The 22503-nt window shown below is 40.6% G+C and overlaps 1 protein-coding gene across 2 annotated transcripts in view; it reads left to right on the forward strand.

The window, feature by feature from the left end:
- The window catches only part of LOC129353727 (protein sidekick-1-like), a 355296-nt gene that overhangs the window by 286950 nt on the left and 45843 nt on the right, over positions 1-22503 (forward strand). For both annotated transcript variants that reach the window (XM_055023085.1, XM_055023086.1), the window contains exons 22-27: positions 1195-1316; positions 1410-1522; positions 4232-4382; positions 6870-7110; positions 9594-9709; positions 13708-13894. In XM_055023085.1, the coding sequence (XP_054879060.1) occupies positions 1195-1316; positions 1410-1522; positions 4232-4382; positions 6870-7110; positions 9594-9709; positions 13708-13894 (930 nt within the window). The remainder of the gene's footprint in view (positions 1-1194; positions 1317-1409; positions 1523-4231; positions 4383-6869; positions 7111-9593; positions 9710-13707; positions 13895-22503) is intronic.

Raw genomic sequence — 22503 nt, forward strand, 5'->3', positions numbered from 1 at the left:
ACCAAATATTGTGATGGATTCCTGTCGGGGAGTTGATGAGGATCCATAGTTGTGAGTTTGGAGCAGCTGGGCCCGAAAATGTGGAATTGAGAGCCAAACGTATGGCGATGGCGTTAGAGGTCACTTCGCCACGCCGCCACGATGGAGCCCACCTGCTCCATCGAAGCTGGTCGGGGTTGGAATCCTCAATACACCAACATGTGTTCTGTGTCTGGGCACAGTTTCATGTTGATGTGGTCAAAGGGGTCAGATAGAGAAAGTTCACAGTAAAACATTACACTTCCTGTTCTCAGGGGGCGTGGCCTAAGTGATGTCATCATTCGACCATAGGGTATTGTAGGACACCCGATGATGATCAATCACAGAAACTTTGGTGCCTCTGTGAGTTTCTGTGTAGGAGATATAGCAGTTTATGTTTTTATGGCGAGTAGGGAACTTTTCCTCTAACTCCCCTTCAGCATACTCAAAAACTCACAGTTTTGATAACTTTAGACGGGACATGCCTTATGAACAGACTGACCAAGTTTGAAGCCGATCAATAAAAATCCCTAGGAGGAGTTCGATCAAATACGAAGGCTGTAAATGGCAAAAATGGAGTCAAAATTCGAACTTCAATCCAAAATGGCTGACTTCCTGTGATACTTGCACTATGACATTAATTGTAAATTTTGAGCATCTTGGGGAGCTCTACAATTGTACCAAATTTCATGTCTCTACGATGAAGTAAGTGAATAGCAAAGGGTCCTTTGAAAATTTCTAGGTGATGCTATTGAGCCATTTCTTTTGTAATTTTTGCGACGACTTTAAAATACGTAAATTTGAAACAGGCTTAAGGCTTCCGCCAAGTTTGGTGAGTTTTTGAATATGATAAAGCCCCCAAAAAGCCAATTCATTTGGAGGGAGAATCGTAATAATAAGAAACAGTACAGAAACAATAGGCCTTCGCAGCGCTTAGCTGCTCGGGCCTAATAATAAGAAACAATAGAAAAACAATAGGCCTTCGCAGCGCTTAGCTGCTCGGGCCTAATAATAATAATAAGAAACAGTACAGAAACAATAGGCCTTCGCAGCACTTAGCTGCACGGGCCTAAATATATCACAGTGTAATGCCTGTGTATAATTTAGAAGACTAACTTTTTAAATTGAATTTCTGAAATAAATTATCTTTTCGGTGATATTTTCTTCTGTTTGCAGAGCTTCCTGGGGCTCCCTCCAACCTGGTTATCTCTAACATTAGTCCACGAACAGTGACGCTCAGGTTCCGCCCTGGTTCTGATGGTAAGACCGTCATATCCAGATGGATCGCTGAAGGACAGGTGTGTTGTGCTGAGAGTGCATTTAGTGGTTACCGTCAATGGCTAAACACAGCAGGAGGAAACCTGTTCTGCAACATTCTTTGTATTTAACAGGTGGTGAAGGAGGATGGGAGAGAGGAGGCATGGAGAGTCGTTTACCAGAAAGACAACAAGCCGAATGCAGACACGCTGGAGATCCAGAGCCTCACTCCCTTCACTCAGTACAGGTAGCAGCAAACACATAGAGCACTTTCACAGGCTCCAGCTTACACAAATCTCACTCTTCTGCGGTTTCTGCAGTATAGCAGGGCTCAGGTGAAGTTCGATAAATCACACAGGCACACCGAGAGACAGTTCCATCTGAGACTTTTCTGTTTGTCAGCACCTTCACAGCTGCAGCATGCAGGTCCTTATAACCTTCCTTCAAACTAGCTACAGGAGACGGGGGCTGGGGGGAATAAGAGGTATAAGGAAGCGGAGGGGAGAGGAATGCTGATGAGAAAGTTGGAACGACAGCAGAAGGCATTTAAACTGCAGGACAAGCAGAGAATAAGAGACACGGAGAAGAGGAGAGAATCTACTCTCTCATTGATAAGCAGCTCTTCTCTCATTTTCTTTATGTCCGCTTGATATGAATGTCCCCTCATCCTAATATTCAAATATGGAAAAATATGGAGTTTTTTCTTCTGGTTCTGGATTATAATGGAGAAATATTCTTATTTCCACTTTGTCTTGATCCATTGTTTAAAAATTCGTCTTTCCGGTCATCTGGAGATATGTGTCAAAAATATACGATGGACTTTTGTGGTTTTAGTTTTGTTTATGGAACTTTAAAATTAATTTCAATTAACTAATTCTGCTTATCTTAACACAATTAATTACTTTTTTCATTTTATATACAAAGGTCCTTTCATTGTGTATCATGAATATGCAACATATCCATAAGCAAATGGATTGATGACAAAATTGTCATGAAACGATGGTGAGGTTGGCGCGTGAGACACCTACCTCACGCGCCTACCTCCACTTTGTTTTTGGGAGGGAAGACTGACGAGCTGCAGCCTGTGGAGTGAAAATGATGGTTTAATGAAGAAATCCAAAAATCCAAACACAAGAACAGTCCCATTACCAGGCAGCATGGCTGAATGGAGCCATGCTGCCTGGCACGCAGCCGTACCAGGCAGCACGATACGGCTCCATTGCAGGTACCAACTTGTACCATGAAAGGACAAAGACAACGAACTGAGCACACACTTACAGCAGATGCCAAAATGAGACGAGGACCCGACAAGGAACAAAGGACAAAGGTGGGGTTAAATACACTGAGGGTAATCATGGAAATAAGACACACCTGGGAATCATCAAGGGGAGACTAGACAACACAGAGACTCTAAGTCAAAAATTCAAAATAAACACAGAAAAACACAGATCCTGACAAAAGGTGCTTCTCCTTGTCCACTGGAAGCGGCGACACCAGAGAATTATGGGCTCCTGAGTTTTTATAAGGGTGTCCAGAAAAAAAAGTTTGATCCAACAAATACTATTATAGCTAAGTCACAGGAGTGCGCCTCTGAACCTCCTTGATCCAACTTTTGATCAGATAAACAACGAATGAAAGCTGTAAAAATTTGTATCGATGATCATCACCATTGCTTGGTGGAGAGAAAGGGGCATCAGCAGGGGGGTGGGCCATTTGCAGTAGGATCTTAAGAACCTGCATGTTCATTTTGATTAATTAACTACAAACCCTATGATTAACTTGTTTAAAATTTTTAATTGAGTACCACATCTAGTTTCAGTTAAAAAATTTAATGAGTGAATTCTGGAAATGTAACTTTCAGAAGTCTGATATTTTGATATGAAAATATGTTGAAGCTAACACAGCTCTCATTGTCACAGGCAGAGCCACTGGGACACTAGATGAAGCGTTGCGCTTGTCTGTATTTCTCGTTTCTTCTTCTAATCTGCTTTCACTTGTTCCCCATCGCAGGGACAACAACTCAGAGTTGTACTCTCTCAGGCAAACCCTGCCAATCACACATTTCAACATTCACAGCCACAAAGAAGCATGGCCTCATTTATAAGCAGAAAAAACAACAAACTCTCTCTCATGAATGTTTTTGTGTTTACAAGTCTACATGTTCAGACATAGCTGTTTTATTGACTCGCTACTAGCTGCTCTCAAACAACTAAAGAAGTTCTCATGAAGAGCTTCAGATGTTGATGTTTACTGTTCAATAATTTAATAGTGAAAACATTTCTAAAGTTTGGCACTATGCCTAACTTTTAAAGATATTTTTGCTGATCTTGTCAGAGAGATAAGGTAAAATATTTACAATCTTTTCTGACACTTTTACCAGACAGTAAACCATGACGGCTTCATAAGTTAGAGAAACATTGGAATTTGTAGGGTTTCCTTGTAATAATAAGTGTCTCTGTCACCAGGTTGTGTAGGTTGTTTGAGTAAAAATGCTGTTTAATCTACTACAACAGAACAATGCTAGGGCTGTGGAAAACGATTATTTTAGTAAGGAAGTATTCTATTGATTATTCTGCCATATAATTGAGTTAATTGATGTCGGATATTAACATTGGCCCAAATTTTTATATTTGTTCATCCCTACAATTACTTTTCTATATTTTAGAAAATTAGCCTGCAACAATAGCTCACTTTTTAAAATAACTTGGACAAAAATTCTAAATAAATCTGAAATTATATTTAATTTAATTTTAAAAAAGGCAGGCTCACAAAGACACGTAAAAAAAATGTTATACTCTAGTTTGTCGCTTACAAACTAGAGTATATCCTCCATCAATTTAATCCAGAGCAACAGATGATTGCAACATTTGAAGAAGCTTGTTGCTAACTCACCGGACCACACTGATTTTTACATGAAATTATTTGTGTTTAAAGTTTTGATTTTTGTGGTCTCCAGGTTTAGGATCAGGCAGGTGAACATCATTGGTTCCAGTCCAATGAGCGCCCCCTCTAGGCTGATTCAAACACTACGGGCTACCCCTGACACCTACCCATCCAACCTGAGCCTCGTGTCTGTGACACAGACCAGTCTACATTTTAGCTGGAAGGTACCAAAACACACATGGACACACACGCCGAATACATGCTTGACTCTGTAAACCATTAACCTTCAATCTGCTCCTTTAAGCGGTGCTAATTTGACTGGGAGTTCTTTTCTTCCTTTTTTTGCAGGCCTGTGTTGTGTCCTTGCATCTTGGGTTTTTTATTATAGAGAGTCTGTAATCATTGTCTCTCCTTGTTATCATTGCTCACACTAATCTGTCACATTTCTCACTCACCACTTTGGACTCGAAGCAGCACAAACTGCTGCATAATTTTGTTCTCCAAGTCTTTCCTTTCTTTAGTTTTCTCTTTTCTGTCCTTCCCTCCATCCCTCTTTTACTCCCACCCCTCCACTCTTCTATTATAATGTAAATGGAGAGCAGAGCATTTTTCCATTTAAGAGTTGGAATGAGAAAAAGAGCCTGTCAAATCAGACACAGACACCGAGACAGTACAGACTATAAGTGTAGCATGCTAATGAAACTTCACCTGTATGTTAGCATTTTGCCTGAGCTATGCTGGTTTTCTGCTTTAATGGGACCATCACAATGGTTTTAGCTAAGGCCATTATTCTAAGCGGCATATTAAGGGTAATAAAACTAATGTGACTTTTTGTATTGTGGCTCCTAAATGCTAAGCTGTGCTAAATCACTGAAGTATTTAAAATGACAGGGTATCTCAAAGACTTTCCCTCTGCACAGCGTGGGACAGCTGCTATGTACATTGTTTGTGAAAATCGTCTGTCCGATTAGGTACAAACTGGATAGTAACAACATCTACCTAAAATGATGACAGGACAATTTCCTCCTGAAGTAATATATCAACAAGGATGTGAGATGATGCTGAACAGATGAAATGGCAGAGATGTAGTATGCAGGTAAGGAGGAGAAAGTGGAAATGTGAAGCAGATTGGAATTTATCGGTCGAAGTATAAAGCACATACAGTTTTTTCTGGTTGAAATTGTTTGAGGGATTCCAAGCCTGTTTCTGGTCACCCCATAAAATCTCAATGAGACCTCAAGATCTGGGCTTTGACTGAGTCCAGAAATTTCTTCTTTCTCAGCCAGACCTTATTGGAGGACTGGTATGTTTTGAGCCATTGCCATGACTCAGACAATATAAGTAGAAGGTCCACTAGTGCTTCATTTTTAGATTATTATTACAACCTTCAACTTTTTTGACATCCATGAGCTGGCCAGGAGCTTTTATCTGATCACCATATCTGTCCTTTCACAAAACAAATGGCTGCAAGAAGGTATTTTAATCCTGGCTTGAAGTGTTCTCTGAAAGGATCTTGCCATGGAAAAATGAAAGTCCTGTTGTGGGAGTATTATTGATATCATGTTTATTTATTTAACTGGTCAAGAAAGCCACGGCCTTTTGAGGTAGAAGAAGAGGAGGCTGGAAAAAAAGCAACATTTAAAATTCCCCAGATTAGACAAAATAAACATCAAAACCAATAAAAAAAAAAAAAATACAGCACTTAGAAAAACATGATGCTCACACAAAAGGGGATTTTATAAGCTATGAAGCAACCAAAAATAATTGGTTGCAAAGCCTTGCAGAGAGCAGCAAATGTCTTTAAAATGATCTTTGATCGAAGCTTGAAAAGCTGCTTTGGAGATGAAAGTATTCAGTTTTGGGATTTTTTTTACATCATTCCAGTCTCTCACTGCAGCAGACTGAAAAAATTAAATGCGTGATACAAGTAGTTTTTGGAAGTGGCAGCAAAATCACATTTCAGATCGAGTGCTATATGTAGAGGATAAGAAGGAATACGTATTGTTAAGATCAGAATTATTTACAGTTATATTTAAAGTAATCTTCCAACTTTTACCAACATGTTTCTGTTAACGGGCAGAAATATGAACATTTTGAGGAAGTCCAGCCAGAGTCTAGGCTTGAACCTATGAGGAAGCCAAAGATTAGGCTGATTGTTAATGACATGCTGATAGCACATTAATGATAAAGCCATAAAATTACAAAAAATGCAAAAAAACTGTTCACCAGTTGGAAGAATGATTAGTTTGCTTTAGGGACAATAAATATTTGTCAACTGATTATTGGCAAGTCTATTGATCACATTTTCAAGTAAAATTTTATTAAAAATTGATTAATAATTTTTCTTATCAAAATTTATGTTTTTATTTTGTTTCATTATGTTTTGAGAGACACAGATACTAATCTTGAATCTAATTCTGTCAGTGATATGAATTAACATAACTTTAGTACAGTCGTTAAAGGAGCTGTGCAGGTTAAGAGTGCAGACAACAGAAACAATCTGTTTGGTCAATATTAAGGGTAAGGATAAAATCACATCCCAAATGTCTCAGAAATATTTCTGAAAGCAAAATAGTGGTACATGCTTTCTTCAGTCTGATGCAATCAGTTCTTTTATTTTTTACAAGCTAGGCAAGAATGCAGTAACATGTGGAGATTAACACATCCAATTTGCTCTTTTCCTCTGTCTCTAACTGCTTGCTTTCTTTCAGCCTCTTCCACAGTCAGAGTACAACAGCAGCCCAGAGACTGTGGGCTACCGGATCCGTGTTTGGAGGACAGATGGAGATGGGGAGGACAGAATTGAGGACATAAAGGGTGGAGTTGGAACCACTGAAGCCACAATAGATGGGCTAAGTCCCTGGACCCACTACCAGGTTCAGATCCAGGCCTCAAACTCCATAGGACCAGGACCATGGAGCCAAACAGTCCCAGCATGCACCGCAGAGGCTGGTACAAACACAGAACTCATTCACTCCGTTTTTCTGCTTCTAAGCATCCAACTTAGATAAGTTTGACAAATTACTTGCTGGGGATAAAAAGGCAGATGGATGAGAAATAAAGTGATATTAAAGCCGCTAGCGGCGACGTGCGGCCCTCGCAGCCAAGCGCCGCTCCGGCCTATTGGCCACCGCGGGGGTACTGTGGGCTACACGGATCCGCCCGCCAGCCACCACAGAAGCTTTGACGCAGTTTACAGCACCTCCGCATGCATGGCACCACGGAAGCTGTTGCGCAGTTTTCACATGATGAAACCCATATAAATGATAGAACAGAAAAACATGCAGCAGAAAAAGCAGGTTACTGCCTCTTAAAAGTGGGCGGGGCTAGGGTGATGTCATCAAGTGACCATGGAAATGTGTTGAGGACTGTTCTGAAGAGAGACATAGGAAGTCTGATGCAGCTGTGATCTTGCATTTGGAAGTTATTTAATCTTGATGTTTCATGGCGTATAGTCAAAGTTTAACTCTAAGCTATGCCCACATGCTTTGATGTTAACTACATCTGGGATCTAAATGCGGTGCAACTTTAACCTTATCCTAAAATGAGTCAGGAAAATGTTAAAGGTTAAGATCTCCCAGTTTAATAAACCATACTGCTCAGTAATAAACCAAGGGCAATGCACATTAACAGAGCACAGTTAACTTTCAGCACATTAGAACAATAGCACAGGCTGAATCCCACCCATTAATTAGGAAAAGGAAGTGCTACAACTAAGTATTACAACCCCAATGGATCGGCAATAAGATATTTTACATTTTCTCAGAGCTGTTCGAAACAACCCTTAAACAGCTTATATACATAACAACAAACAAGGCTGAATGTATGAAACTGGATGTATCAAACACACTATTCAGTTTCTTGAATTAGTGAAGTGCTCCGTTAGCTTTACAAACCTTGCAGGCCTTAGGGGCTCGGTCAGCATCGTCCTCGGAAGAGCAGTTTTGGCGGCTCCCAGAACCAGCACGAGGAATGGGTTACTCACCGCACTGCGAGTTACTTGTTTTTAAACGAACGGCAATGAAACTGCTCCAACTCCGGTCCAACAGTCCGTTCCGGCTCACGAGCGTGGTTCGGGTCTTCAGCTCCAAAAGTCATGCAAAATGTTCAGGAAAAGTTATCAGCTCCAACTGGTTAGCAAAAAAAACAAAAAAACATTTACAGTCCACAGCAGAATGGGCCGAACCTCGACCATGAACGGCCGCGGCCGACTGCCAGTTCGTAGCAGCTTACGTACTGGCAGTCATAAGCTGCCAGTACGTAAGCTTACAACTTACGTACTGGTAACTGATGGATTAGTTGTCCATCACAACCAATCAAAATGCTTAAATTTGATTTTGCCCTTGACTGACCAGTAAGGTAGGGACAAGTGAAATTGATGCATTTACTTGCTGTAGTAAATAACCATGCCGCCACGCCCACCTGCTTTATGGAAGCTGGTCGGGTTGGAATCCTCAACACACCAACATGTCTTCTGTGTCTGGGCACAGTTTCATGTTGATGAGGTCAAAGGGGTCAGATAGCGACCATTCACAGTAAAACATTACACTTCCTGTTCTCAGGGGGCGTGGCCTAAATGATGTCATCATTCGACCATAGGGTATTGTAGGACACCCGATGATGATAAATCACAGAAACTTTGCTGCCTCTGTGAGTTTCTGTGTAGGAGATATAGCAGTTTATTTTTTTATGGCGAGTAGGTGAACTTTGACCCCTGCTAATCCCCCTTGAGCATACTCAAAAACTCACAGTTTTGATAACTTTAGATGGGACATGCCTTATGAACAGACTGACCAAGTTTGAAGCCGATCAATCGAGATCCCTAGGAGGAGTTTGATCAAATACGAAGGCTGCAAACTGCAAAAATGGGGTCAAAATCCAAACTTCAATCTAAAATGGCCGACTTCCTGTGATTCTTTCACTATGACATTCATTGTAAATTTTGAGGGCCTTGGGGAGCTCTACAAGTGTACCCAATTTCATGTCTCTACGATGAAGGAAGTGAATAGAAAAGGGTCCTATGAAAATTTTTAGGTGGCGCCGTTGAGCCATTTCTCTTGCGATTTTTGCGACGACTTTAAAATACAAAAATGTTAAACAGGCTTAAGGCCTCCGCCAAGTTTGGTGACTTTTTGAATATGATAAAGCCCCCAAAAAGCCAATTCATTCGGAGGGAGAATTGTAATAATAAGAAACGGCAAGAAAACAATAGCCCTTCGCAGCGCTTCGCTGCTTGGGCCTAATAATTATTTTTCTCTGTTCTCCTCTCATTTTGCCACATCTCCCTGGCCTTTACTCACTCCCTCAATTTCACAGAGGGGAAGATTGATGGAGAGAGGGAGGCAGATGACTGAGGTAAAATTGAAGATTGGTTCAGAGAGTCAAGTGGCACTGAGTGGCGTATTTGTGCGCATGTTTCTTTGTCTGTTTTTCAGCTCCATCTAGATCTCCAGAAAATGTAACTGCTGAGGCAGTGAGTTCCTCCAGGATCATACTCACCTGGTCTGCTCTTCCTGAGACACAAAGGAACGGACTCATTATTGGGTATAAGGTGAATCAAAACTCTCAAGCAGCTACAGAGACTCTTGAACCAACCTTAATGTTCTCACTTGACTCCTCACTTCTTCCAGCACATTCTGCACACTCACATCCACGCAGACCTTCACACACAAAAAAATCTGTTACAGGAAGGAGGAACATGATATACACTCCTGATCAAAATCTTAAGACCAGTCAAAAAATTGCAAGAATTTGCATTTTGCTCTCATGGACTTTTAGTTTTTGAGTTTTAGACAGAGCCAGCTGCTGTTTGACGCCTCTGCACAACCTGAAGCTCCATTGTTCTATTGAAGGAAAACGCACCCCAAATCTTGATGGCGCCCCCACCACTGTGCCGTGTAGAAAACATCTCAGGTGGGATCTCCCTGTCATGCCAGTAACGTTGGAAGCCATCAGGACCATCAAGGTTAAACATTTTCTCATCAGAGAAGACAACTTTCTTCCACCTTTCAATGTCCCATGTTTGGTGCACCCTTGCAAAGTCCAAACGGACAATTCTGTGGTGTTGAAGAAGACGTGGCCTTTGAAGACGTTTTTTGTTTCTGAAGCCCTTCTCTCGCAGATGTCGTCTGATGGTTATTAGGCTGCAGTCAGCACCAGTAATGGCTTTAATTTGGGTAGAGGACTGTCCCGTGTCTTGACGGACAGCCAATCGGATCCTGCGGCTCAGAGCTGGTGAAATTGTTTTGGGTCTACCACTTGACTTTTTTGTTCCATAACCCTCAGGATCATTTAAAAAATGCAAAATGACTGTCTTACTGTGTCCAACCTCAGCAGCGATGGCACGTTGTTAGAGGCCTTGCTTATGCAGCTCAACAATCCTGCCACGTTCAAAGTCAGTGAGCCTTTTTGCTTTTGCCATCAGGAGGTCTTGACAGTGTAAAGACTTCACAGAACATGACATGGAATCCAGATTTTTGCACAGCTTTTGGCTTTTAAAGACTATGGTCTTAAACTTTTGATCAGCTGAAAAAGTCATGTTTGAGTGTAAATGCAGTTTTCAGAAAATTCCCTGCTCAAATGTTCTTGTCTCTTGCACTGATTTTGTCTTTTAACATTGTGAAGCTCTACTTAGAACCTTCTTAAGATTCATTAGTGCAAAATGCTAATTCTTGCAATTTTTTGACTGATCTTAAGATTTTGATCAGGAGTGTAATATTCTTTAACTGTTCCTGTTAGTTCCTCCACTATGGCTTTTTAAAACCAGCATGCTGCAATAATTGTGCATTGAATTAAGAAAGGCTTATTTTCCTGGAAAACACAGTAGTGGTGTCAGGTCGTACATGAAGCAATGATTGGATTATGATTTTATCAAAAACAAAAAGGGGTAATGACTACGATTTGTTGGTTTTGGAAGATTCTCTGTAACTAAAATATATGACTTGCTGTTTGGCAAAAACTCAAAAGTTTTGTGTGCAAAGTCACAGTGTGAATAGTTTTGATAGTTAAGTCCAGACTCTCAACCCACCAAGAGCAACAGATCCTGCAGATTATGTTCAAACTAAAGTAAAGAGGAAAGGTCTATCATGTTGAAAGGCTAAATAGTAACATGGCTCATCTATTTAGACATGCAGGTCACACGCCTGGCACCTTTTGGTCTCATTTTCAGCAATGTGGAAACAAGTTGTTACAAAAAATTACAATAAATTATTGAAATACAGGTACATTTAAAAACATTTGAATGGTGCAAAAAGTTCAATATTTTTGTCACACATTTCAGAAAATGAAACTATTGTTTTATTACATGTAAAATTAGATGTTTCAGCTTTTATTGTTTGTAATTTTGATTACTGCTTACAAATATTGTCAACCAAAAATTCAGTGTCTCAGAAAATTACATTATTGTGAAAAAGTTATATATATACTTGAAACTTGTGGTTCCTAACCCTAATCAGCTAATTAACTCAAAAGGTTTGGGAACCTTTATTTATTCAGTGACTACATGTTTGCAGCTTTGAATGTGAAAACACTTTCAGTCATGAGATAGTTTTAGATCAAAATAGGAACTTTTTTGACATTTTAGGTCTCTCAATCTTAAAAATGTGATTTAGGAAACCTTTTATAAACAGTGTTTTTGCTTTGGCTTTCCTATTCTGGTATCAGGTTTGATAATCTGAAATATTTCACTTTTCAAGAAAACAAAAGCTCGAAAAACCATTAAAGGGGCAAACACTTTTTCTCAGCACTGTAAATGAGTCTATGTTCATGCATTTTATTCTTTTTGACAAAATCCAGGTCATCGTAGAACATGCCCAAAGCACATCACACCTTATATCTCTGTTCCTTCCTGTAGATCACACTTAGCTGCATGCCCACCATGTTAATAGATGGGAAGGGACTGCCAGTAGCAGCTCTCTTAACACCTTCCACTGCCTAATGTTGAATAGCCATCCATAATGCCCTACTGTGCCTGACTTGTGTCTGATTTCATTATTACATCTTTAATTTTCAGGTGACATTTTTTTTTATCTCATGTGGCTTTAAGAGAAATGACTTGTTCAAGTTTGTGAGTTCTAAAGCAAGGAGAGGATGACCTTGAAAGAACAGCTTCTGACAGATTTTCATTCTAGCTGTTTTTGTCAATGATGGCACACTGTGTACTGATTTGCATTTTTTGGGTGTAATAATAATTGTTGCACCACAGACTATTATCTGAAAGATTCATACTATTATTTATTTCACACAGTTCTAATCTCAAAAATAAATCTGAGGTAACTTTACACTATGTGCACAATTATTACCCAAGTTGTAGTTTTTAGGATTAATTTTATTGTTGAACAACTGTCACTCTTGATCAAATAATCTCTCAAACCTGAATATTTAATAAAGCAAAAGTTTTATTTGGGCTTTTTTAGGACAATATCCATGTGCACAATGATTGGGCAACTATTTGTGTGCAGAATTATTACGCAACTGAATTAAAATTGAACATTTTCCCATCTCCCCATTAAAGTCAGAATAATAAACATGGAACTCCATGTTGGCAAACATTTCTGACATTTAAATATAAATCAGTGACCAACATAGCCACCCTTCTTTTCAATAACATTTATAAACCTTCCATTCTGTCAGTTTGTTGATCTGTTGATGATCAACTTTTTGTGCAGCAGGAACTACTGCCTCCCAGTCACTGTTCAAAGATGTGCTATCTTTTCCTTCACTGTAAATCTCTCGTTTAAAAAGGGCCCACAAGTTCTCAATGGGGTTTAAGTCTGGTGAGGGCCACTTCTTACATCTTTAATGTCTTTACTGGTTGGGCACATAGTGGAGCGCTTTGATGTATGTGACAGAGCATTGTCCTGCATAAAAATCTTGGTCTTCTTAAAACATTTAATTTTTTTTCTGTACCACTGCTTGAAGAAAGTGTCTTCTAAAAACTGTCCGTAGGTTTGGGAGTTGATTTTGAGTCCGCCTTTAACCCGAAAAGATCCGACTAGCTCATCTTCAATAATACCAGCCGATACCAGTACCGCACCTCCACCTTGTTGTCATCTGATGCGAAGTGGAGCTCTGTGCCCATTACCGATCCACCACAGGCCCATCCATCTGGTCTGTCTGAACATCTCATCTGTCCATAAAAACTTTGAAAAATCTGACTTCAGATCTCATTTTTCACCCATGTTGCCTGTGGAAAAGAAGCTGCCTAATGATTTTGCACACCTTGATTTTAATCTCCTAAGGCCCCACCCTCCCTCATTAAACAAATATACATCAGCTGATATGTTTATATTCAGTAAACATTCAAGTCTAAAGAGCTCAGAGTTGGAAAATATTCATAAAAATGTCATATAATTAAAACTTGCCTAATAATTGTACACACAGTGTATGGCTTGGTCTTGCGCTATCTGTGTATCCATGTCTAATTTTTGGCATCAAAGTATATAAGACATCTGTAAGCAGTTAAGATTAATGGCAGTGTAGGATACAGCAAACTAGATGTTTAATGTTTTTCTTTCATTAATTAATGTTTTTTCCTCTCATTTTGCACAGGTGTTGTACCGTGAGAAAGACTCAGACACTCCCCCTAGTGTTCAGGTGGTACAAGGAGACAGAAATCTAACACTGCTTCTGAGTTCCCTTCAAAAATATAAAATGTATGCACTGCAAGTGTTGGCGTTCACACAGGTTGGAGACGGCCCTGCCAGCAGCCCTGTCCTCCTCAGAACCAAAGAAGACGGTAGGAATTACAGGCTTGTGACCAGAAGTTTCTTTATCACATGTCCCTCCTCTTCTCACCTCTTCCTGTCTTTTTTTCTTCTTTCCACCTCAGCTGTCATCACAGACATATGTGGATACTTTCTCCTTATAATGTGTAGTTGCCAATGTAGAGACCTGATAACCATTGGAGGCACTTTCACGATGCACACAAACACACACGTGTTCAGAAAGGATGACACAACATACGCCCTCACACAAACCAGCAATCATCCTCTGTCAAGCAATGACACATTTGAAAAGTTTTTCTCATTTAAGGATAAAACAAAATGGCAAAGTCAATTCCCAGGAATGTATAACGAACCTCCATTTTGTCTGACACACACACTCACAAACACATGCCGACACATAAACTAACTGCAGGCTTATGAATGTGTGCACACTCAAGCTGAAATGTATTTGCTGAGGTGGAACATGTACTTTTATCAGCAGCAGTGTCAAAGTGGGCATAAAGTTAAAATGAAATTACTTTTTCTTATTTTGCCCTGTATAGTTTTCCTCTTAAGAATTCAGTGTAGCTGAGAGTTGTGCGTATATTTATCATGGGATTTGCATCGACACATTTAAATTTACTCAGGGAGGAATGCTCATTTAACTCAGGGGTGTCCAAACTTTTTGTCATGTGGGCAAAAGTCGTTTATTTAAAAAAACTTCCGGGTCAAAAAGACAAAGAGAAAATTACTACGTGTAGTAGTAATTTTTTTTTGTCTTTTGTAGATTTGTAGAAAAGAGAGGTTATTAATTGTTTAACATAAAAAAAGGATTTTCAGGCTTTGCTTTATTAAAAGAAAAGCATCTTGTTTTCAAATTCTTTGGGGCTCAATATAAGAAATTTAATAAGAAAAAAATTTAAGGTCACGTTCTTTTAAAATGCTCGTTATACATAGCCAAATTCAGAAATTTAAATAAAAGTAGATTTTTGTGCAATAAAGTCAATAAAAACATCTGGATAAACCCGGTTCTTATCATAAAAGCATGTTTATAAAACAACACTTTGTTATACCTAACTTTTTCCATTAAGATAAAATTACATTGATAATTTCATTGTGATTTAAAAATAAAAAGTCAATTTGGACAGGCCAAATTTGTGTTATTCTCAAACTGCTATTGTGGGACCAACAAACTCAGTCCAAGGGCCACAAGTGGCCCCCACGCCACACTTTGGACACCTTGGTTTAACTAAAATCTTTAATGAGTCTTAAAAACTGGAATTGGAGGACCAGTGTGTCTATTATCCACACTGGATCAAAACGACTCTGTCAGACTGCCCCAGGGCAGCTGAAGCTATGCAGTAGCTTGCCACAATCTGTGTATGTGCGTGATTGGGTGAATGACTAATGTGAAGAACTTGGGATCCTCTGGATGTGATAAAGTGCTATACAAGTACAAAGCCATTTACCACTTTCCATATACACATACTTCTCCACTTACACTTTAGGAAATGTTCTTGAACAAGTTTAGGAAATCCCAGCTCTTCCTGTTTCCATGAGCAAAGTCCTGTAAGACCTCCAACTAGATAGATGACCACTCCCAAACCTACAATAGGCAGAGTTTATTTAAACTGGTTGTTTTTGTTAGTCAGTAAAAAAAATAACTTGTTTCTTTGCTCAACTTTATTCCGACATGTGCATGCCCCGAACAGACAACCAAAGCCATCGAAGAAGAGCACAAAACAAAAACATAGTAGCCCTCGTAGGTGGACATGTAATACAAACAAAACAAAGGAGTAACAATCTCCCACTTTTCTTTAAAAAAGAAACAAAAAAAACATAAGGCTTATGAGAAAGCATAGCCATTAAGGATTTTGTTAGTACAGTTTCAACGTGATAGAATGTGAAACATTTTGTGACTGAATTTATTGAATATTCCAAAGTCCTTCATAAAGAGCCTTAAGGAGTGAGGTTGCAGATGCTCCCTTCTTTGTTAAACAGTCCACGAGTTGGTCTTTTGTTTGAGACCACAACACTTGATGAACTTTCTTAGTTTGAATCAGCTTTTTAATTGAACTGATTTCCAGACGTAACCTTTTCTCTGCAACAAACTTAGTTGACTTAAGTGCATCAATAAGAGAGAAATGATAAGTCACACATATTATAAGTGGAGGACAAGCAGTACTACCAGCACTGAGTTCAGAAAAGAGTGTGGAAAGAAAAATGGTATTATCAATCCCCTCAGACATAGCAAGTGTTTCACCTGCCAGTGTGCTTCTGACAATTCTCTTAATTCTCTTTGATTGCCATGGAATGGCCCGTTGTCACCCTTGAGTACCCCATCTGAAAGATTTCCAAAAGATGTATCAGTGAATGTAACCATCTTTAAGTTACTGTTGTTCCCAAGGTGTTGAGATTTCAATTCAACTGACTTGGCCTTGAGCTTACACACAACTCAACTCAGTTTGCTTCATATATGGTCTGTACTGTCACATGTTTGAGACGAGATGCTAAATTACTAGCATCAAACAAGACATCAGGCCTGCTCTGTCTTGCCACCCACAGAAGTTGGCCTAACTTAGGTCTGAGCTGCTCTGTCTCCTTTGCAGTGAGAGGTGAAGCCGACTGCTGCTTGTGAGAGTGAGAGGTGTATGGACTGCAGGTGCTGAATGTTCTTGGTGTATTTGTACCTTCTTACATTCAGTAACAATATCTACCCCCACACAGGAAAAGCTATTGTGTGCTTCATGACCAACATTAAACTTTGACCTCAGGTGAGGTCTGACTGACTGAAAACATGTGTGATCCACCCCATATAAAATCATCAACATGACAAGCAAGTACACCAGTTACATTTTTGCGCTCATCCAGCCAATGGAAAACTGCAGGGTCAACCTTAGACATGATGCTTCCTGCTTCAATCATGATGCTTTTTACCCTGTTATACCAATACAGTGCAGCATCAGCTAAACCATACACACATTTAATCAGTTTCCAAATAGCACAGGTGTTCACCTGTGCTATTGGCCTCTAGGGGAGTATGATGAAAATGTCTCTGGACAGTTGCATTCCTTGTAAAAAAGCAGATTTAATATCCATAGAGTGAAGTTCCCATTGTTTTTGACATATAACTGCCACCGAAAGTCTCAGTGACTCTGAGGCACAGGTTGGGGAGTCCTTTTGTAGGTCAGAAACTTGAAGCTCCTCAAATCCTCGTGCAGCAAGTCTTGCCTTTGGTATTATTCCATTTTCAGTCTCTTTCAGAGTGCACACCGAACGAGTGGAGACACAATTTTGTCCTTTGTCCTCAATTTTTCAAACACTTGGTTCTGTTTCCAACTTTTTATTTCATTTTTCTTTGCTTCATCAAACGATATGTTCTTACTCACAAAAACATCCTCATGCATATCTGTATCCTCAGCATCATCCTGGATGTGAAGATCCTCCAACTATGACAGATCAGCTGACTCACTGTTGCCAGCCACTTCTGCTCGCTCAAGCAGCTCCAAGTTAAACCAGTTCTTGTATTTCCCAGTTGCTTTGCTGGCATGTCCCAACACTTTAGCATTTTGTGAGACACCCTCTGCATTTCTGAATGTCACAATTTGATCTGTCTTTATGATGGTGTTCCCAGAGTGCTGTCTCTCAGCCTCTGCATTTTCAGGAGTAGGCAAAGGATGATTCTCAGAATTTACTGCAATAGTGTCTCCTCCTACATTTTCTTCAATGATGTCCATTGTATGCTGTCCTTGATTGTCCTATTCATTGCAGGTAATCTGAGGTCCTTCATTCTCGTGAGTAACTTTTCTCAATCTGAGTTGATGCACTCTGACACAGGTACCTCTGTGTCTAACAAAAAAACGGCTTTATCATCTTGGCCAATCACCACTCCTGGTCCTTTCCATTCTGGACAATCCACTTTTGTAAAAGACTTTGTCTCCAGTTTCATATCGCTCGTCTATGGGCCGCAGCTGTTTCTTTAGTGCTCTGCGTATCCTTTCTGAACATTCTGCTTCTGTGAAAGCTTTTCTTGCAGCTTGCAGGGCTAAAATGTGCTTGGCAACCCATTCACTCTTGATGGTGCCCTCTGGAGATGGAGCTTTGTCTATTAATACAGAAGGCAGGTTAGGATTCTGCCTGAACACCAGATGATGTGGGCTATATCCATGGACACTTTGCATAGTGTTCTTTGCCGTCAGGGCCCAGTCCATGGCAGTGCTCCAGTCACATCCAGTACTTGCTTTGACTTTCAGCAGGATGTCCGTCAGAGTTTGATTGTGGCGGTCTAACAGTACATTGCTTCACAGACTGTAAGCAGGTGCTGTTTTAATTTCAATATTAAAGTTCTCAGCCATGTCTCTCAGTTCCTCATTCTTAAACTCACCACCATTGTCACTGAACAACGTTTGTGGTGAGCCATGCACACTGATCCAATCATGGATAAAACGTTTAACTATTTCAGAAGACCTCTTGGTGGTTAAGACACTATCAGCACTGAAACGGATGAACTGGTCAATATGTGTAGGTACCAAACCCCAGTTTCAAGTTTGTGCAATTGTTTCATTGTATGTAGATGCCAATGGTAAGCCGACAGCAGGTTTTGGTTTGGTCTTACAAACCAACGAGTTTGGCGACAAGTTATCTGGACCCTAAACAACGGCACGACATGAAAGTTTTATCCGGAGGGACGGAGAAAAGGACCAAATAAAGCAGGAGACAAAACGAAACCTAGCAAAGCATCCGTGAGTAACAGTGCATAGCACACAGGGAAAGGACAAACGGACAATATCTGGATTTAATGTCCAAAATGGCTAGCGTTGGGAAAGTAGAGGAGTTTGATAGCACAAGTGGAGACTGGGAATCATACATAGAGCGAGTGGAGTTGTACTGCGACGCTAATGATATCGAGGATGAGAAAAAAACTTCTGTCCTCCTCAGTCTAATGGGAGCTAAAACTTACAGTCTACTTCGTAACCTTCTGAGCCCTGCCAAACCGTCGAGCAAGTCATATAAAGACATTGTTGATACGTTGCAGAAGCACTTGAATCCCGCACCACTCGTGATAGCGGAAAGACTCAGATTTCATAAGAGGAATCAAACGAAAGATGAAAGCATATCTGAGTATATGGCTGAACTGCGCAAACTCTCGCAGCATTGTGACTTTAAAACGGGACTTGATGATGCCTTGAGAGATCGACTGCTATGTGGTATGCACTGTACAAGCATACAAAAAAGGCTACTGTCCGAAAAAGAGCTAGATTTGAAGAAAGCACTCGTACTAGCTATCTCAATGGAAACAGCAGCTAAGGGTGCATCAGAGCTATAGAAGAAAAGCTTAGAAAACAAAGTGCATCAAATGTCTTTGAATAGGAAAAAGCAAAAATGCTACAGGTGTGGTATATCCTCACACAATGCAAACGACTGCTGTTTCAAAGAAAAGACATGCAGGAAATGCCACAAGCAAGGTCACATAGAAAGAGCATGCAAATCAGACCAAACAAATACTCAAAAAGGAAAATCTGAAAAGAACAAAGTTTTTAAATTTAAATCAAAGGCCAAAGCAACTGAAATGCACAAAGTTACAGAACATTCTGACAACACAAACAGCAGTGAAGACGATGACCTGTCATGCTTAGAGCTGCATAGTATAACCGAAGAAGACAGAAAAATAATATGGATCACAACTACAGAGTCTGGAGTGAAACTAAAGATGGAACTGGACACAGGTCCAGCTTTGTCAGTGATCTCTGAAACCGATTATGACAGGCTGTTCTCCCACTTACCACTGAAAAAGACATCAGTGGTGTTAAAAACCTACAAAGGTGAAAAAGTGTCACCAAAAGGTAAACTTATAGTGAATGTGGTCTATGGTGACCAAACACACAAGCTAGAGCTCTATGTCCTGAAAACCACAGGCCCAGCACTACTGGGGCGTGAATGGATGAGAAGAATTCAGCTTGACTGGCATGCAATAAAAGCCCTGAATATCTCAACAGGCCTCAAGAGCTCCACCCGGAGGCCTGAGCAGAGATTGCCACAGTTATTGGAGGCTCATGCACATGTGTTTGAGAAAGACATTGGTAAACTAAAACGCATAAAAGCAAAAATTGAACTTGACAAAGACAGACGCCGAACTACAAAGCTTGGAGGCATCTGGCATTCTCTCAAAAGTTGACTGGAGTGACTGGGCTACACCCATTGTTCCGGTAATGAAGAAAGGAAAAAGTGAAGTGCGTATATGTGGGGACTTCAAAGTAAGCATCAACCCGGTGCTGCGCACAGTGCAGTACCCCATGCCACGAATAGAGGACATCTTCTCATCATTGGCTGGTGGGGAGAAGTTTTCAAAGATTGACTTGTCACAAGCCTATCTCCAGATGGAAGTGGAGGAGTCAAGCAAAAAGTTCCTAACCATCAACACTCATAAGGGACTTTACCAATACAATCGTCTTGTGTTTGGTGTTGCTTCAGCTCCAGCAAACTGGCAAAGAGCCATGGATCAGGTGCTCCAGGACATACCTGGAACACAATGCTACCTGGATGATATTATCATAACAGGAAAAGATGATGATGATCATCCGTATGGCATTGGCGCAGTCCTGTTACACACGATGGATAATGGACTTGAACGCCCAATTGCATTCGCTTCAAGGTCCTTGTCAAGTGCTGAACGCAATTATGCACAGATTGACAGGGAAGCCCTTAGCTTAGTATGGGGTATCAAAAAGTTCCATCATTACCTCTATGGCCGAAGGTTTACCTTAGTGACAGATCATCAGCCCCTAGTATCAATATTCAATCCACGAAAAGGAATTCCAGTGATGTCAGCTGCACGACTACAGCGATGGGCTCTGTTCTTAGGAGCACACTCATATGACATCGAGTTCAAGGGGACTAAACAACACTGCAATGCTGATGGATTGTCACGCCTTCCATTGTCAATGTCTGTGGAGGAACCACCATCAAAAGGTGATCCAGCTGAAATGTTCCACACAACACTGGTAGACCAGTTGCCAGTTACAAATGCCATGATAAGAAAAGAAACGCGGAATGACCCAGCACTTTCCAAGGTGTATGACATCACAGTACAAGGCTGGCCTGCCCATGGGAATCCATGTTTTCCTGAGTTTTCAGCAAGACGTGACCAGCTGTCAGTATGCCAGGGAACCTTGATGTGTGGATCACGTGTGGTAGTGCCTCCAAGCTTCGCACCAGAGTGTTGGAAAGCCTGCATGAAGCTCATGTAGGTACAGTGAAAATGAAAAGTCTGGCCCGTAGCTATGTATGGTGGCCAGGGATAGATAAACAGATTGAGGACATCACTAAAACCTGCCCAGGATGCCTGAGTGTTCAAAATGCACCACCACAGGCTCCCTTACATCCGTGGGAATGGCCGTCTGCACCCTGGCAGAGAGTGCACATTGATTTTGCTGGTCCATTCATGAACTCTATGTTTCTCATAGCTGTGGACGCTCACTCAAAATGGCCAGAAGTAATCCCAATGAAATCAACAACATCAGAAAAGACCATTTCTGTTCTGAGAACCATCTTTGCCTGAGCAAATTGTGAGTGGCAATGGCCCACGATATACTTCTGAAGAATTCCACGATTTCATGAAAAAGAATGGTATCAAGCATTTCAAGTCAGCACCTCATCATCCAGCAACAAACGGGTTAGCAGAATGGTTCGTACAAACATTCAAAAAGTCCATAAAAGCAATGACAAAAGAAGACATCTCTCTTCAACACAAAATTGACAATTTCCTTCTGGTGTACCGCAATTCTGTCCATGCAACAACTAATCAGACACCTGCAATGCTGTTTATGAAAAGACAGCTCAGATCTCCCATTGACCTTCTGAACCCGAACCTGAGGAGAGAAGTGCAGAACAAACAGTTCAGCAACTTTTCGAGTGAACCGCCAAGGAGATTCGATGTGGGTCAGCAGGTCCTGGCATGTGACTACCGAGGGGAAAAATGGACGCCTGGAAAGATAATCACTCAGAGCGGCCCTCTGATGTACGAGGTGGACACTGGAGAGCATACCTGGAGACGTCTGTGGATCAGCTGTTGAATGCTCAACTAAAGACACCAGAGCAACTGGCACGTCTACCTGATCCTGCAACCAACTCTGAACCCAGTACAATGACACCCCCAGTTGCTGAGGAAGTGCCCCCTACCGAGCGCACCCCACAGGTCCCCAGGCGTAACCCTGAACGACTCAGGGCACCCCCTAAAAGATTGGATTTATGAGTTTTATTTGTGGGACTTATGTTGTTAAAAAAAAAAAAATAAATAAAAAAATTGAGGTTTTGATGTGTGTTACCTGGTTTGCAAATTGTGTTTAAAATATCGGAAATGTTATGTGTTACTTAGATTGTAGAGCATTACTCTAAAAGTGGAGGAGTGTAGTATAGTGGATGTATTTGCTTTAGCGGAGTCACTCCCCTTTTTGCTGAGTTGCCTTCTATGTTATGCGCCTGCGCATTGATATATTGTTTTCGACACTGAAGTGAATATCATAAAAGTCACGTTCATTTGAACCTCTGAGTCGAATCTTTATTTATGTTGGAGTAAAGACACAACAGAGGTTGTTATTGAATCTTAATGCCAGTCTGCTTACCACCATGCTTGATAGTTGGG

This window comes from Poeciliopsis prolifica, unplaced genomic scaffold, assembly GCF_027474105.1.
Source record: "Poeciliopsis prolifica strain line A6 unplaced genomic scaffold, Auburn_PproV2 SCAFFOLD095, whole genome shotgun sequence".
Lineage (NCBI taxonomy): Eukaryota > Metazoa > Chordata > Actinopteri > Cyprinodontiformes > Poeciliidae > Poeciliopsis > Poeciliopsis prolifica.